Here is a 19,225-nt window from a genome sequence, read left to right as displayed (position 1 = left end):
ACTGGATACCATGTCATTTGCGACTGTGAACACAGCCTTGATATCGCTGTAAACTAAGTCCTTTGTGACATAAACCAACCCTTAATGACACTGTAAACCAAGTCCAGTGTGACATAAACCAAGCCTTGATGACACTGTAGACCAAGTCAGCTGTGACACTGTTAACACCTGGCCTTTGTGACACTGTAAAACCATGTCCACTGTGGCACAGCGTAAACCAGATGCAGTGACGACTCTGTAAACCAGATGCAGTGACGACTCTGTAAACCATTATCATCACGACACTGTAAACCACTCGTAGAGTTTCCCTGGACGAGATCGTTGTGTACGTACGTACAAGGCACAACGCCACCTTTATATTCATGTTTTATCAAGGACCCAATGAAAAATTCCACCGACGCTTTGGTGGGGAGGTACACACACGCCCGACTTTTAAGGGGCCTCGACTCGATTCATCCAGACAGCTTTACTGCGAGAGGCGGCCTCCCTGGGAAGCACTCAGGCTCCAGCGTCGGGGACGTCGTCGCCAGACGTGTAATGTACGCTCGTAAAAATATAGGGGGGGGGGAATGGGGTGGTGTAAGGAGGGTGGTGGTGTGGGGGTGTCCAGTGCTGAAACTACCCGAGGGAGGCGGGTGGGTGAGGGGCGTATATAGTGTTCCGGAGTGAGGTGCCGTTCAACATGGCGGGAATAACATTATAAAAACCCCTCGAGCCCCAACGTAGCGGTGCAGGTTCGGGTATTTGGGTTACAGTGGCGTGAGGATTGACGTGACCCTTTCAGGGTCTTGTCAGAGCTCGCACCCTATTACCTGCCGAAGGGTCGCGCCGTCGTGCTTCAAGGGTCGTACTGTCGTGTTCAACGGGTCGTGCTGCCGTCTTCAAGGGGCTAATAGACTTCAGAGGTAACTGTCGTGGTTACAGTATTGTAGTCTTTATAAGAATAAAAGCTATGAAAAAAATTTGTCATCAAATTATAGAACTGGAAATGTTGCTTCATAGTTTACCTGGTGAGTGAGGCCCCGTCGCCTTCACGTACAGGACGTGTGGGCAGGTACCAGAGGAAGGCTCGGGCGGGTGAACCGGATGAGGTGGCCCAGTTGGTCCCCAAGAGTCGCGGAAGCCTGAGGTGGAAACCGAACGATACCACAGCAAACCGAACGATACCACAGCTGTTGTGAGCTACGTAAACCGGACGTATACAACACACCTCCCCAAACTCGGTCTGTCGAACTTAGCTTGATCCGCCATTGCTTAGCTTCAGGTGAATTAGGCACCTTAGTTTTGGGATACGCCGAACTCTGTTGTGTATTTGGTCTCTTGTTGTCGTGTGTGTTGATTGGGTCGAGGCTTGGGTTCAGTTCGTCCGTCTATGTGCCTGTGTGACGTTAGGTAGACTCCAAGACTTAATCCCGGGCGTTTCTATGAATTTCTGAGCAAGTGTTTGCTTGCTGCCATCACCCGCATAAGTGCACCAGGGTGTCGAGTCGGGCCATCACTTGTATCTCGCGGTTACCTCCCTCAAGTGTCTGTGAGGCTGTGAAGTGTTTGCGAATGAACAGGAAGATTTTAAAGTGTTGCAGGTGTTGGCTGTTGAGGCGTGTGTGTGGTGCCGATCCCACTGAGGGATCTCGGCTGACGACTGAAGGTGGTTGTAAGTCGGGACGGACCACCCCGTGGGTAGGTTGGGATCGAAGTGTCGACCAGGGGCAGACGGTGGACGAGGGACCGTCTCGTGAAAAAGCTGTGTGGTGGCAGGTGTTTGAGGTGGGAGGCGGCAGGTGGTGACACATGTTGAAGTTGGGGTTTAGACTGTGACAGGTGGTAATGGCTGGCATTAGCCTTTTGAGATGTGGTAAGGTCAGGGGACGGGCCGGTGGTGGTGACGGGGTGGAACCAGACCTGAGGGAGTCCAGTTTGTTTGCCACAGTCTAAACTCAGCAGAAAGAAGACCTGGTAAAAAAAGAAAAGGAATAAACACGGGAAGAAGCGAAGAAAGAGACGAAAAGATTGAGGAATGGAATGGGGAGTATTCCTCTCTCTCTCTCTCTCTCTCTCTCTCTCTCTCTCTCTCTCTCTCTCTCTCTCTCTCTCTCTCTCTCTCTCTCGTTATAGGAGTTTTTGAGAAAGCGAAGTCTCGCGGTAGCAGTCAGAGAGTCAATCATCCCCCCACCACGGCAGACTTAACAAAGCTGAACAAGCAGAGAAAACCTTTGAGGATTCCACCCTCCAGTTTGCCAGTGAGAAATGTAAAAATCTTTTCATCTCTGCCAGCATACAGGGAGTTGGATCGCACTACACAGCTGACAGAGCGAGTCCCTTTCAAAAGTGGTTTATTGGACTGGGGGGGAAGTACAGGGTCTGTAGTCTTCGTGGAAACTTATGTTGAAGATTACGTCGATAGTTAGGTATGGATTCCAGATTACGCCCATCAGGATTGTGTGAAAAAGCAAGGGCTTTGGGAAAGTTTGGTTGTGTGTGTGTGTGTGTGTGTGTGTGTGTGTGTGTGTGTGTGTGTGTGTGTGTGTGTGTGTGGAGAAAAAAAAACACAGCTCTTATACCTCAGAACTGTTGTTGAGATCTCCATGTTATGTGCAGCGAATACAACCTGGATTGTAAACACGAAAATAGCTATTTCGAAAACAGATCACAACACTTGTAACCCGCTCAGTCACTGGTGCTTGCATGCATGGTAACAAAGCCGTGCAGTTCCCCCAGGGGAACAGCTGTGCTTTGCGCCACCAGTGTTTATATATGACAGAGGTGCAGACCGAAACTACGCTTTATCAATATGTAATACAAGGACGGGCTTAGAAGTCTCGTGTATGGCATACAGAGAGACTTGCTGTTGGATCTTTTATGTACCAGTGGGATTGGGATGATGATGATGATTTTCAGCGCGAATAAGTTAGTGGCATCCTGATGGGGATACAGTAAAGAAATAAAAAAAAAAAATTGAAAACGGGACGTAAACATACATTATACAGTGGGAAAGAAATGTAAAAGACCTCCAAGTGATAATGGCTGGTGACCTTACCGTAACTGAACGCGACAAAGCTACTGTTCCCACTTGGATGGATTTGTATAGGGGTGCCCCTGGAGACGCATAGATGGCGCAGTAAAACTGGCGGCTTGATTTTGAGATCGCGAGACGAGTTGGAGGTTAACGCCGGGTGACGACTGACTCTACTGATCAGAGAACTACTTGTGTACCGACGTCTCCATCAAGGCGGACGAAAGCTGTTGATAGAGAAACGTGGAACGCTTTTCACCTCCAGAGCGGCCAGAACTGCTCTGAGAAAACGTGTAATACCAGCCCACACTGACTGACCGGATTGAAGAAAACTGGAAACGGCCAAAACTGTTCAGGGTGCCACGCAAAAGTCCTGGGTTCGAGTCCTGGCCGTTGGAGGGTATTATGTGTGTGTGTGTGTGTGTGTGTGTGTGTGTATCGCGTGATTTACAGTGAGAAATCCTGGTCCCTCAGTCACAACACAGACACCGTTCCCTTCTGGCATGACAGGCAGGGAAGACCTTATGAAATAGAGAGACTAAAATCAAATGTTGCCAACAAGAAAGGAAGTGAACACTGTAAACATCCGGGGCCCCCGAAAATATGGTCCAGCCCACCACTTGTAGGTATTGTAAACAACATGGACTGCCTGAAGGGGAGAAAGTAATACACTTCTCGAAGAATACGTAAGCCAGCTGTCTGCTGCCTCAAACGAGTCTAATTGAAGTGAAGAGTCAAAGAATATCTGTCAATAAGGCGACCCCTAGAGAGCGGCGGGGCGTGTTGAGGGACGCGTCGGGCCTGGGTTTGAGGCGGCAAGTGACATGTGCCAGGCCTGGCGAGTGGCGTGTGGCAGGGGGCATGAGTGGTTAGGTTTGTGGGGTGGGTGTTGTGGCACGCCTCACGCCCACGCCTGCCACGCCGGGCGGGGGGGCAGCGCGTACAGAGGGGTGTAGTAGAAAAGGGTGATAATTATGGTGTCTTAACGTGGGAGGAGAACATGTGGAAATCATCAGATATGGGAGGGCGAAATGTGAGATGAAAGTGCGAAAGAGATTTATGACCCAAGATGCTACTGAACTGGAGACACACTGACAGGCGATGGAGACCCGTCTCTCGGTAGAGCATGGGGGCCATGTCCACTCCACATGAAAACAACAAGGCAGACTTGAACTTGCACCTTTTTTTTTCATCTGTGGTGCTCTGACCTTCGCGCTGGTCAAGTCGTAAGGGTTTAAACTCCCGCACCACTCCATGTCTTCACCCTTCCCTTCCCTTCATCCCGTCATGACCTCCCTCGAGCTTGGAGGTATACCCCCCCTCCTCCTCCCTAAAGCCAAACCGCCCATGACATAAGCAGGCTTATGTTTATGCATGCGAAGATCAGAGCAATTAGTGAGATCTGATTTCACGAGCATTATGATACGAGACACAGTCTACCAGTAGTGTTGACGGTCGGCTGCCAAGAGATTACCCGACTCGCCCCTTGGATTGATTTGACTGGGTGCTGCTGCTGCTGTCAGTGGCTATTTAATGTAGTATGACAGAGGTCTTGGTCGTGGAGTGGAGATGACTGGAAACGGGCCCTCCCACCTCTTTAGCACAGGGTAACCTAACACTCCGTTCTCCTATGAGACATGTTCACCTCCGTTCCTGTTTTACTGTTGCAAAACATATAGCTTGACAGCTTTTTGCAGTACATATAGCTTGACAGCTTTTGCAGTAGATATAGCTTGACAGCTTTTTTGCAGAACATATAGCTTGACAGCTTTTGCAGTACATATAGCCTGACAGCTTTTGCAGTACATATAACTTGACAGCTTTTGCAGTACATATAGCTTGACAGCTTTTGCAGTACATATAGCTTGACAGCTTTTGCAGTACATATAGCTTGACAGCTTTTGCAGTGCATATAGCTTGACAGCTTTTGCAGTGCATATAGCTTGACAGCTTTTGCAGTGCATATAGCTTGACAGCTTTTGCAGTACATATAGCTTGACAGCGCTTGCAGGACTTATGGCTTAGATATCTCCTCGCTCACACACGTATCCTCGGCTGAGCCTCGCATGTGATAGTGGGTATGATCCCCTCCTCGCTGCTACATCGCTTCGTAAGCTTACTCACTCCCTCCTTCAGGCTGTGTTGATGCCTGAGACGGGACCAAACGCCTGCGTTCACCATTAAACCTCGCACACAAGCGCTTCACTACACGCTATCATTTATCATGAAGCATGGCGCGCGCGCGCGCACACACACACACACACACACACACACACACACACACACACACACACACACACACAAACTATTCAGAAGTAGGTTCTCTTTGCATCCTGATCCGGTCGTCGCCCAAGTCCTTCCCATTACAATTCATTCAGCCGAACCTACCAATCGCTTTAAGTGTTCTTGCCCTTCGAACATGCGACGGAGACGTCGTGGATCCACCGACACGGACGACCTCGCTCCTCCCTGAAACTCGAGTCTTAATCCATGCGACTGTGACCGACTAGCTGTCATCCGTGCGTATTTGGGATGACTCGTTTTACACCACGTTTCCTTATGTATACATCGTCTTATATTCATTATGTATTCATTATCTTTGGTATATACATATATAAAGGCTTACCGGGCTAACCTCGATCACAGCCTTTCATATTTTTTTCCCGCTGTGTGCAAGTGGAATTCGAAATCCTGTTCAGAAATACGCACTCCACTGTTTATGACACACGTATAGTGGTTTCCAGGCCACCTTCTCCATCACGAGGGAGTTTAGTTACGACAGATGATTTAATACGAGCGTGTGTGTGTGTGTGTGTGTGTGTGTGTGTGTTAGTGTGGCGACCACGAGAAAGATGTCTTCATGTTACTTGTATAGAACATGTTCCCCTGAATTGATGGCGGTGGTCATGTTACTATCAGTGCTCATTATGGGGGTCGTTTTTTGTTTTTGTAGTGGTTATAACACGGTGGTCGTCTCTTGCTGTAGTGGTTATGACGTTGTGGTCGTCTCGCTGTCGTGTTCTAATAACCTTGTGGTCGTCTTGCTGTCGTATTCTTATAACCTTGTGGTCGTCTTGCTATCGTATTCATATAACCTTGGGGGTCGTCTTGATGTCGTGGTCATAAACTTGTGGTCGTCCTACTGTTGTGGTTATAACCTGTTGGTCGTCTTCCAGTCGTCCTTGTGACAGAGCGGTCGTCTAGCTGTCGCTCCTGTCAACATGGTGGTCGTCTGGCTCTCACAGAGTTCTCGTAAACATGGTGGTCGTCTGGGCTTTCACCCGGCACCTCCTTTATGACCCGACAACGACCCATATACGTCGCTGGTGTGCACGGCCCGCGCTTACATTACGCGACAGTTAAGTGGTCTGTTGCCCTGTGGGAATCCCGTTGACTGCCGGAGTATAATCTTCGTATTACATTGAGAGTTGAATATATATATTTTTTTTTACTGTCGTATATGAAGAGACTTGGTGTATCTAGACTGACCCTCTAAAACAGCAGGGGGCAAGTAACTTGTTAAAGAGGGAATGAAGATTAGTTATCTGTCGTTAGGAGTACCCGTGAATGTTGTTCGAGTGACCTCGCAAAGCAGAACTTCCAAGAATTTGTTGACCGAAGAGGGAAGCAAAAATTGTTGAATGGGTTTCTTTCTTGTTTGGTTGGTCGATGGACCGACCTGCCCTGTGTGTAGAAGATGGGGTCACGCAAGGTCCCACCGTAAATGAGTATTATTTCCCCTGATTTACTGTTTTTTTTCTAGCGTAGTTCGAATATGTAGTTCTGCCCTTCCTCCCACTAGTGTCGCTGATGGGGGGGAAAGAGGGATTCACCATATGTAGGTACAATGCCCGTGGGAGGGAACTTGTATAATGTCATATTTAACTGGGTCTTAAATGTCATCCCGGCGGGGGCTGTGGATTGAGCGAGATAAGGGCGAGGGGATGGCTTGCGGTTGCTTCTGAAGAAGGTCATCCAAGCAGCCTGCCCTGCCGCCTCAGACACCTCTCTCTCTCTCTCTCTCTCTCTCTCTCTCTCTCTCTCTCTCTCTCTCTCTCTCTCTCTCTCTCTCTCTCTCTCTCTCTCTCTCGTGGCCTCGTCTCCACCCCCCCCCAAAGTGCAAGAGGGAACGAGCTCAGAAGGGCTGGGATACATCCCTGCGTGTGTGTGTTCGTGCCAGGAGAACCGAAAACGTATTAGAAATTGATATCTCGAGCTCGCGCCTCGTGCAAAGTCGCGCCGCCCAGGTATGGATATTGGCATCCGTGTGATGCAGATGTGAAGACGTCCCTTGCTTACCCAGGACGATGTTCTTGGGGGTCTCGGGTTTCGAAGGAGGCTTCCCTGTTGAGTACGGCTGCTGCTGCTGCGCGCACTCCCTCGGTTCCTTTTACACAATGCAGACATACTCTTTCCATTTCTTTTGGGTGCTCTTAATCTCTTGACGACCCACCAGAGACAGTTGCAGGCGGTGTTGGTGAGAGTGTGGGGGGGGTCGTCTGCCTCACAGCGAGGAGGGTCGTCACGGTAGTCGTTCGTGGTCTCCGTAAAGATGATATTTTACGGTGGTCATCTCTCGCCAAGCACCACCACCCCCCACCTCAAACGCCTTCGACCAACTATAGTCCCTGGCTGACGTTGCAACGGCTCGGCCGAGCCACACAGCTTTTGACGGCCCAAGTGGGACTCGGGGTCGCGGCATCAAGCCACACAATCAGATCACACGACATACCTTACCGGTGAAGCCCTTGAGGTGTGGAGGGGAGGGAGGGAGGTGGGATGGAGGGAAGGGTCATGACCTTAAAACCCCAGATGTGCGTCACCTTGTGACCCGCCACGAGCAGGGTTTGTACCGTGGGTTTATGGTTAGATTAATCCTAGATGGCCTGTCGGCCTTCAAGCCTTGATGTACGTGTTGGCCTTCAGTCTTGATGACCTGTCGACCCTCAGCCTTGATTAACCTATTGGCCCGCAACCCACATGTCGGCCCTCAGCCTTGAGCCTTAGCAGGCACTGGTCTGGGGTAGGATGACACTCAGCAACGCTGCTCTTTCATCGTTTCCATCTCCTGGGACGTGAAGTGGACAGTATCAGGAGTAAGGAGGCCCATAAACTTGGATACTGTTAACTGACAGTTGTGTTAAAATCATCCATAGACAGGGTAAGAACAATAACCCTTTTCATTTGTACTTCAAACCAGAAGACAGCACATTGTTGCCGGGTCCTCGAAGCAGTATCCCCGCGAGTGTTTTGAACGCCGTTGTTTCTCTCGCTGGTAGTGGGTTGGTGGGTAGAGGGTTGTGGTGTTGGCAGCCGCCCCTGCAGGGGCGTGTGTGTGTTGCGTGATGGCAAGGGCATGACGACGACTTAGGATCTCCACCACCGCGCCAACCAGGTGACGCCGCCACCGCCCTGGTCCTTTGCCGTAACCCACCTCACCTTGCGTAAGACTGTATTTCCCGAAGAAGATCGTCTGCGGTGAGCAGTGGTACGTGCACTAAGCTGAGGAGGAGAAGGACGTTGGTGGGTTAAGGGGGCATTGCTTATATCCAGAACTGTTGAGAGTGGCCGCAGGTGGAGTAGACAGGAGAAAAGACGAGTGTGTGCGTGTGAGAGAGAAAAGAGGTGGCAGAAGAGGAGCCAGATGTGTGTAGCGACAGCCGAGCAGGACAGGGCAGGTGGCCAGCGGGCGTGGTAGGCAGCAGCTGGCACGCGGTCACCCTCACGCGTGCTCACGCGCACCGAACACCCTCGCCACATGCACGCGCCCGACCTCCCGACCTGCCCAGCACCCTTGACCGAAAACCCAAGCTTTACGCCCTGGCTCGTGTAATGCTCACATGTTCCCTGACCCCTCATCAAGAAATTAGGATATAGGAGTTTAAGATACGGCAAATGGTACATGTAGGTCCAGACCGAAGGTCAAGTCATTTTAAGTCATGTGGCGTCGGGCCACATGCAGCAGCGGGGGAGTAAGACAGGCACTCGAGAAGCGTGAGTGTTTAAGGAGGAACTTTAGCCAAGTGGTAGCGGTGGACTGAGATTCTCACGGGGTTCGAGAAATAGTAAATAGCACACGGCTTGTCTGATGGGGGTGAGGTTGTGCGACTCCTTCCCGTCCCTGGCGTGCCTGTTGTCGGCATCAGAACCTGGAGGTAAATAACAACAGTATAGCGTCACACGTATATACTGCAGTGACGCAGCTGTGCCACGTATGTACTGCATAACGCCATGGTTGCCACATATACTGCAGTGACGCCGCTGTACCCAAGTGCACTGCATTGACGCTATACTCCAGTGACGCCACTGTTGCCACGTATACTGCAGTGACGCTATTGTTACCACGTACACTGCAGTGACGCTCACTGTTATCACGTTTACGACAGTGACGCTGTTGTTGCCATGTATACTGCAGTGACGCTCACTGTTATCACGTTTACGACAGTGACGCTGTTGTGCCACGTACACTGCAGTGACGCTCACTGTTATCACGTTTACGACAGTGACGCTGTTGCCATGTATACTGCAGTGACGTCGCTGTTGTCAAGGATACTGCAGTGACGCCACTGTTGCTAAGTTGATTTGTGGTGTTTCAAAGAGTGGGGGAGGGAGGGTGGTTTTTGAATCCCAGTTGAGAAAAGCAGAATTGAATATTAGGTAACAACGTCTTTAGTATATTAGTATATTTATATATTTTTATATATTTATATATATTTATATGTTTTATTTATATATTTTAGTATATTTATATATTTTTTTCTCCTAAAAAGTCTATAGTATATACGTATATATTTTTTTCTCCTAAAAACGTCTTTAGTATATATTTCACTTTTTTCTTTTAAACTCACAGCCAAACACCTGTATGTTCTCTTAATGTATACCAGAGATTTCCCTATACGCACTTGGAAGTTTACCAGTGTGGTCTGACACACCACACCACGCACCTGGAAGTATACCGCATTGGCCAGACACCTCGGTACGCACTTGGAAGTATACCACAGTGGTTTCAGAGACACTTCAGTACGCATATGGAAGTATACCAGTGGCCAAAGACACCTGTATATACTCACTGAGAAGTATACCAGAGTGGTCTAGAGACCCGTATGCTCATCTGGAAGTATAACAAAGTGGTCCAAAGACACTTGTATACTCACCTGAAAGTATACCTGTGGTCGTATACTCACCTGAAAGTATACCCGAGTGGTCCAAAGACACCTGTGCACTCCTATGTAAACCCAGAAAGGGAACGATTACCTTAAAGGGAAGAAAGAAATATCGAATAAAAAAGTTTTACTGGAAGCCATTCAGTGTTAAGAATCAACCGTGGAATATATCATTCATCCTCAGGATTTGGCGCCCGCTCAGCATTTGCATATTTCACGTTGGCGGTGTCTTGGGATTTTATAGAGACGGGATTATCTGAGCCAGAAGGCTGTTGCTGTGGTCATGGGAGTTGCTTCGTGGTAGGGTGGATGTGGTCGTTCTCGACCTGTTTTGACTGGAGGATTTGCCAGTGTGGGACGCCTTTAGGGTGGGAGTTGGTTGGCGTCGGTTTGTTGTGGTGTGTTCTTGCGGTGGGAGGTTTGTTGTCTTTGGTCGAAAGAGGGAGCTGGTTGGTGTGGACGTGTCATATGGGGGAGCTGGTTGGTGTGGATGCGTCAGCAGGTGGAGTTGGTTGGTGTGGACGTGTCAGAATGGGGAGCTGGTTGGTGTGGACATGTCATATGGGGAGCTGGTTGGTGTGGATGTGTCAGAATGGGGAGCTGGTTGGTGTGGATGTGTCAGAATGGGGAGCTGGTTGGTGTGGATGTGTCAGAATGGGGAGCTGGTTGGTGTGGATGTGTCATATGGAGGAGCTAGTTGGTGTGGATGCGTCAGAAGGTGGAGTTGGTTGGTGTGGATGTGTCATATGGGGGAGTTGGTTGGTGTGGACGTGTCAGAATGGGGAGCTGGTAGGTGTGGATGTGTCAGAATGGGGAGCTGGTTGGTGTGGATGTGTCATATGGAGGAGCTGGTTGGTGTGATGCGTCAGAAGGTGGAGTTGGTTGGTGTGGATGTGTCATATGGGGGAGTTGGTTGGTGTGGACATGTCATATGGGGAGCTGGTTGGTGTGGATGTGTCAGAATGGGGAGCTGGTTGGTGTGGATGTGTCATATGGAGGAGCTGGTTGGTGTGGATGCGTCAGAAGGTGGAGTTGGTTGGTGTGGATGTGTCAAATGGGGGAGTTGGTTGGTGTGGACGTGTCATATAGGGGAGCTGGTTGGTGTGTATGTGTCATATTGGGGAGCTGGTTGGTGTGTATGTATCATATGGGGGAGCTGGTTGGTGTGGATGCGTCAGCTGGTGGAGTTGGTTGGTGTGGATGCGTCAGCTGGTGGAGTTGGTTGGTGTGGATGCGTCAGCTGGTGGAGTTGGTTGGTGTGGATGTGTCATATGGAGGAGTTGGTTGGTGTGGACGTGTCATATAGGGGAGCTGGTTGGTGTGTATGTGTCATATGGGGGAGCTGGTTGGTGTGGATGCGTCAGCTGGTGGAGTTGGTTGGTGTGGATGCGTCAGCTGGTGGAGTTGGTTGGTGTGGATGCGTCAGCTGGTGGAGTTGGTTGGTGTGGATGTGTCATATGGAGGAGCTGGTTGGTGTGGTTGCGTCAGCTGGTGGAGTTGGTTGGTGTGGACGTGTCAGATGGCTGTTATTTCCTGGAGGTGGTCTGATGTGTTTGGCCGTGTGTTGCCGGCACCTCCAGTAGCCTTGTGGTGGACGGAGGGGGGGCGACAGTGGCAACAAAGAGCGAGTCTCGCTATAGCGGGCCCGCCCTCCTGACAGACACGTGCTCCCCAGACCTCGCTACTGCCAACAGCCTTGCCCCTCCGTCGTACACACGCTACAGCAGCCCATTAGCAGTTGTACGCAGACGCCCTTCTCCCCCTGCCGCAGAGCCAGGCAGCTGTGTGGACGCCTTGGGAAGGGTAATTAAGAGCCCCATACACCCTCTTGGTGTTATCTGCCACTAGCCAGCTGATACACCCCCGGGTAGTTGCCAGCGTTGTTTACATTCTGCGAACCACGCACGTTGTGACCTTTACCAGCTGGTTTGACGGATGCTTGCCGTTGAATATTTAACGGATATATTTTAGCATTTGTTACACTCCTGTTGTTACCGGGTGAGTGAAGTTAGCCTCTAAACCATTTATGTAGAGAATTAGTCCCCCGTTATTCGTAGGCTCCTGACCTGAGTTTGTGTTCGTCACCTGCTGCAGGTCTGGCCTGTGATTGGGGCAGGAGGGCTCGGGCAAGGGTTTCCATTGGTCGAGACGGGCGGCTCACGCTGACCGTCCATTGGTTATCCCACCACATCGTGGCTCGTGCTGGGCAGGTGTCGCGTGCTCCTGCTCCTGAACTTAACCTCGAACCATTTTTAAGATATGATTGCCACCTTTCTCTCTCTCTCTCTCTCTCTCTCTCTCTCTCTCTCTCTCTCTCTCTCTCTCTCTCTCTCTCTCTCTCTCTCTCTCTCTCTCTCTCTCTCTCTCTCTCGAAGCCATTCTTCTCCTTTTCTTTCAGGTAGATCTTTCTCATAACCGACATTAGCTGTACACAGACTTATAGCTTGTACATGAAAGGATTTTGGTTCTGTGATGGAGTGTTGAGTAACGAGTAACAAATGCTAATTGGCATCTTAAGAGGAGGTGGGAGGGGTTGGTGCGGGCAGATGTTCGGGCCTGAAGCTGCCCCGCCTGGAAGATGTCGCGTAGTCCTTGACGATCCGTGGCCTTGGGAGGACTCGCTCCTCAAGCCCTTGTCTTCGATCGGTTACTCCTCTACGCCAGGGACTTGCGTAGACCGCATAAGAAAATGCTGATTTGTTTATCCGGATTCGTCATAGCTCCCCCTGTCAAGTAAGCCCAAAAGTTACCGTAGCCTTTATTAGGTTGTTTTGTGCTGAACTCGTTGTTTGTTGTGGGCAGTCATAGTGTCAAAGAGTTTCCCTAAGTCCCGTCGAGTCTTGGACTTAGATGAGTGGTTGAGTTGGGTTGAGTGGGTTGGGACCAGTAGCCCGTGGCAGCCCTGTGGGCCAAGGGGGTAGATGGCCACATCTGACGCATATGATTTATGTGCTCGTGGTTGCCAGGGTAACAGGCTGCAGCTCACTGGGTGGTGTATATACCCTTTAGAATGAAGGTTTGTATATATATATATATATATATATATATATATATATATATATATATATATATATATTGTGTGTGTGTGTGTGTCATCTGTAACGGGCCCATGTGAACAGTATCAAGCGGTAGTGCTGGATACAGAAAATTAATGATACGTATTTTGGTATCAACCTGCCTCATGGAAGACATAGTTACGAACGAAGAAACTATATATATATATATATATATATATATATATATATATATATATATATACTTTTTTTTTTTTTTTACGTATGCCACTCGCTGTGAATGCGGAAGTTCGGCATCCACAGTTCGGATTGGGACCAGGTTGCATTTATTGCTCCTCAGATCAGTGCAGCCTATATATATATATATATATATATATATATATATATATATATATATATATATATATATATATATATCAGCTCTGTAATTCCGCCCGCCTCACAGGGTAATGTTAGCACAGAGCAGTAATTTTTTTTTTTTTCTTGAAGGATCGTAAAATTCATCTCGCATTTTTTTTTCTTTGAAGAGGAAGCTCATGGCGTCGCATTTTGTTTGCTGAAGGTGATGTTACCAGGCATTGCAGCATTTCTCAAGAGGACATTTGCATTGCTCTTCCGGGACATGATGGTGATGTTGCCGAACTGCTCACAGGATGAGCATGGGGGGGTGCACAATAGATCTGCTGACGATAGACGGAACAACTCTATTTTGTTCTCATTTTTGTATGTGTTCACCCCCACAACCGAGTAATTCAAGCGTCTTTTTTTTTTTAAGAGAATGTTATTAGATTCCGCTTCAGCAGACGTTACCCCCCATACGGATCCTTCTCCTTGGTTAAGTTTAATATCCAGGTTAAGCTGTCAGGCATTGTTCGATGTTTATAGTCATGTAAATTCGTATATGCAAATACTTATCGATGAGCACTTGGCTTCCTCTAATTTAACGTGGGTCGCCCTAACGTTTAGTTCACTTCTGTAATTGTCTCGCATCAGAGTTTAGTTTTCAGCTACTGTATATTGTATGGTCATGTAACTTTGTATTGAAATGCAAATTGAAGAAAGTTTCAGCATCTTGCCAAAAGTAGGTGGCTCCTGACGTACGTTTCATACCTAAGGTTTTCAGTAAAGCTCCCCGAAGAAAAGCTGATGGTTATTTTGGTTTTATTTGCAAGAGATTTTATGAAGCTGATATCCGTGTGTGTGTGTGTGTGTTAGATATGAGAACGATAAACGGTAGATATATGAATACAGATCCCAGGGAAGCAGGGCTTTAAGATGAAACGTTAAGAAATTGGAATTTGCTTGATGTATGTATTTGTCATGGTGTGTTAAGCGTGCCTCTCCCCATCTTTCCATTTATTGCCACCATAAGCAGTTTGTGACCAGTGACACCGTAGTCATATCTGTCAAATACGTGTGTCGTTTTGTGCATATATCTCATGAGCAGTAATTTTGCTTTACCAACGCCTCTACAGGTCTGTCATGTTGAACCGAGCAGATGCGAGAGAGAGGCATGATTTTCCCGCCCTGGAACCTTGGACCTGGTTTATATAGTTTTAATTTGATTCCAAGTACTTGGCCAACTTTCAGCTGTTGACGTCCGGAGTATTGCGTTTTGAGAATGGGTTTAAATGACTAGATCTCATAATCCAGTGTACCGAGTGCTACGTTCTTTCTTTCTTTCAAACTATTTGCCATTTCCCGCATTAGCGAGGTAGCGTTAAGAACAGAGGACTGGGCCTCTGGGGGATAGGGGAGAAAGAATACTTCCCACGTATTCCCTGCGTGTCGTAGAAGGCGACTAAAAGGGGAGGGAGCGGGGGGCTGGAAATCCTCCCCTCTCGTTTTTTTTTAATTTTCCAAAAGAAGGAACAGAGAATTGGGCGAGTGCTACGTATTGTTTGTATATATATATATATATATATATATATTTTCCGCTGTCTCCCGCGTTTGCGAGGTAGCGCAAGGAAACAGACGAAAGAAATGGCCCAACCCACCCCCATACACATGTATATACATACGTCCACACACGCAAATATACATACCTACACAGCTTTCCATGGTTTACCCCAGACGCTTCACATGCCCTGATTCAATCCACTGACAGCACGTCAACCCCGGTATACCACATCAATCCAATTCACTCTATTCCTTGCCCTCCTTTCACCCTCCTGCATGTTCAGGCCCCGATCACACAAAATCTTTTTCACTCCATCTTTCCACCTCCAATTTGGTCTCCCACTTCTCGTTCCCTCCACCTCCGACACATATATCCTCATGGTCAATCTTTCCTCACTCATTCTCTCCATGTGCCTAAACTATTTCAAAACACCCTCTTCTGCTCTCTCAACCACGCTCTTTTTATTTCCACACATCTCTCTTACCCTTACGTTACTTACTCGATCAAACCACCTCACACCACACATTGTCCTCAAAAATCTCATTTCCAGCACATCCATCCTCCTGCGCACAACTCTATCCATAGCCCATGCCTCGCAACCATACAACATTGTTGGAAACACTATTCCTTCAAACATACCCATTTTTGCTTTCCGAGATAATGTTCTCGACTTCCACACATTCTTCAAGGCTCCCAGGATTTTCGCCCCCTCCCCCACCCTATGATCCACTTCCGCTTCCATGGTTCCATCCGCTGCCAGATCCACTCCCAGATATCTAAAACACTTTACTTCCTCCAGTTTTTCTCCATTCAAACTTACCTCCCAATTGACTTGACCCTCAACCCTACTGTACCTAATTACCTTGCTCTTATTCACATTTACTCTTAACTTTCTTCTTTCACACACTTTACCAAACTCAGTCACCAGCTTCTGCAGTTTCTCACATGAATCAGCCACCAGCACTGTATCATCAGCGAACAACAACTGACTCACTTCCCAAGCTCTCTCATCGACAACAGACCTCATACTTGCCCCTCTTTCCAAAACTCTTGCATTCACCTCCCTAACAACCCCATCCATAAACAAATTAAACAACCACGGATACATCACACACCCCTGCCGCAAACCTACATTCACTGAGAACCAGTCACTTTCCTCTCTTCCTACAAGTACACATGCCTTACATCCTCGATAAAAACTTTTCACTGCTTCTAACAACTTTCCTCCCACACCATATATTCTTAATACCTTCCACAGAGCATCTCTATCAACTCTATCATATGCCTTCTCCAGATCCATAAATGCTACATACAGATCCATTTGCTTTTCTAAGTATTTATCACATACATTCTTCAAAGCAAACACCTGATCCACACATCCTCTACCACTTCTGAAACCACACTGCTCTTCCCCAATCTGATGCTCTGTACATGCCTTCACCCTCTCAATCAATACCCTCCCATATAATTTACCAGGAATACTCAACAAACTTATACCTCTGTAATTTGAGCACTCTTATCCCCTTTGCCTTTGTACAATGGCACTATGCACGCATTCCGCCAATCCTCAGGCACCTCACCATGAGTCATGCATACATTAAATAACCTTACCAACCAGTCAATAATACAGTCACCCCCTTTTTTTAATAAATTCCACTGCAATACCATCCAAACCTGCTGCCTTGCCGGCTTTCATCTTCCGCAAAGCTTCTACTACCTCTTCTCTGTTTACCAAATCATTTTCCCTAACCCTCTCACTTTGCACACCACCTCGACCAAAACACCCTATATCTGCCACTCTATCATCAAACACATTCAACAAACCTTCAAAATACTCACTCCATCTCCTCACATCACCACTATTTCTTATCACCTCCCCATTTGCGCCCTTCACTGAAGGTCCCATTTGCTCCCTTGTCTTCCGCACTTTATTTACCTCCTTCCAGAACATCTTTTTGTTCTCCCTAAAATTTAATGATACTCTCTCACCCCAACTCTCATTTGCCCTCTTTTTCACCTCTTGCACCTTTCTCTTGACCTCCTGTCTCTTTCTTTTATACATCTCCCACTCAATTGCATTTTTTTCCCTGCAAAAATCGTCCAAATGCCTCTCTCTTCTCTTTCACTAATAATCTTACTTCTTCATCCCACCACTCACTACCCTTTCTAATCAACCCACCTCCCACTCTTCTCATGCCACAAGCATCTTTTGCGCAATCCATCACTGATTCCCTAAATACATCCCATTCCTCCCCCACTCCCCTTACTTCCATTGTTCTCACCTTTTTCCATTCTGTACTCAGTCTCTCCTGGTACTTCCTCACACAAGTCTCCTTCCCAAGCTCACTTACTCTCACCACCCTCTTCACCCTAACATTCACTCTTCTTTTCTGAAAACCCATACAAATCTTCACCTTAGCCTCCACAAGATAATGATCAGACATCCCTCCAGTTGCACCTCTCAGCACATTAACATCCAAAAGTCTCTCTTTCGCGCGCCTGTCAATTAACATGTAATCCAATAATGCTCTCTGGCCATCTCTCCTACTTACATACGTATACTTATGTATATCTCTCTTTTTAAACCAGGTATTCCCAATCACCAGTCCTTTTTCAGCACATAAATCTACAAGCTCTTCACCATTTCCATTTACAACACTGAACACCCCATGTATACCAATTATTCCCTCAACTGCCACATTACTCACCTTTGCATTCAAATCACCCATCACTATAACTCGGTCTCGTGCATCAAAACCACTAACACACTCATTCAGCTGCTCCCAAAACACTTGCCTCTCATGATCTTTCTTTTCATGCCCAGGTGCATATGCACCAATAATCACCCATCTCTCTCCATCAACTTTCAGTTTTACCCATATTAATCGAGAATTTACTTTCTTACATTCTATCACATACTCCCACAACTCCTGTTTCAGGAGTACTGCTACTCCTTCCCTTGCTCTTGTCCTCTCACTAACCCGACTTTACTCCCAAGACATTCCCAAACCACTCTTCCCCTTTACCCTTGAGCTTCGTTTCACTCAGAGCCAAAACATCCAGGTTCCTTTCCTCAAACATACTACCTATCTCTCCTTTTTTCACATCTTGGTTACATCCACACACCTTTAGACACCCCAGTCTGAGCCTTCGAGGAGGATGAGCACTCCCCGCGTGACTCCTTCTGTTTCCCATTTTAGAAAGTTAAAAAATACAAGGAGGGGAGGATTTCTGGCCCCCCCGCTCCCGTCCCCTCTAGTCGCCTTCTACGACACGCGAGGAATGCGTGGGAAGTATTCTTTCACCCCTATCCCCAGGGATATATATATATATATATATATATATATATATATATATATATATATATATATATATGTATATATATATGCTCGAGGACGGCAAGAGTGAAGCAGAAGGCCCGGGATGGATGGTGACCAGCGTGTTGTTAGTTGTGGGCTGGGTGGTTGGTTGGCTGCCTAGGGTGGGGTAGGGCAACAGATGCTGAGTTGTTGGCTGGCTGGCTGCCTAGGGTTTGGTGGTTATATCTTGACGTTGGCAGTCTTAACGACCCTGCCAGTCACTAAGGCTAGGGCCGGTATGACCAAACACCACGAGGAGAACCAACCAACCATCATCACCTTCACTATACACGACTGTGTTCTGTTTTCACTAATCCCACGACGGTTAACAACACGCGACGCATCATTCACAGGTCTGCCCAGGACGCACGTAACATGGTGGGACATGTCATGTTCATAACGTTTCCTAGAATGTACACACGATAATGTAATAACTAGATAAACGAATAAGAAAAAAAGTGAAGTATAATAAGTAACTTTGTCGCTGTCTCCCGCGTTAGCGAGGTAGCGCAAGGAAACAGACGAAAGAATGGCCCAACCCACCCACATACACAGGTACGTATATACATACACGTCCACACACGTAAATATACATACCTACACATCTCAACGTATACATATATATACGCACACAGACATACACATATATACACATGTACGTAATTCATAGTCTGCCTTTATTTATTCCATCGCCACCCCGCCACACATGAAATAACAACCCCCTCCCCTCCTCATGTGTGCGAGGTAGCGCTAGGAAAAGACAACAAAGGCTACAT

The 19,225-nt window shown here is 47.7% G+C and overlaps 1 protein-coding gene across 21 annotated transcripts in view; it reads left to right on the top strand.

Annotated features, from left to right (window-relative positions):
• siz (Brefeldin-resistant Arf-GEF family protein schizo) overlaps window positions 1-19,225 on the top strand; it is a 578,443-nt gene that overhangs the window by 518,584 nt on the left and 40,634 nt on the right. Inside the window, exon 1 of one of the 21 annotated variants that reach the window (XM_071693394.1) lies at window positions 12,757-12,909. The exons of 19 other annotated variants lie outside the window; for them this stretch is intronic. In XM_071693394.1, the coding sequence (XP_071549495.1) occupies window positions 12,866-12,909 (44 nt within the window). In that variant the 5' untranslated portion in view covers window positions 12,757-12,865. Of the gene's footprint in view, window positions 1-12,756; window positions 12,910-18,672; window positions 18,828-19,225 lie in introns of those variants that run through there. One more of the 21 variants, XM_071693389.1, reaches the window with a different exon arrangement.

Source organism: Panulirus ornatus, chromosome 55 (assembly GCF_036320965.1).
Source record: "Panulirus ornatus isolate Po-2019 chromosome 55, ASM3632096v1, whole genome shotgun sequence".
Classification (NCBI taxonomy): Eukaryota; Metazoa; Arthropoda; class Malacostraca; order Decapoda; family Palinuridae; genus Panulirus; species Panulirus ornatus.
This window is presented reverse-complemented; position numbering and strand designations above follow the sequence as displayed.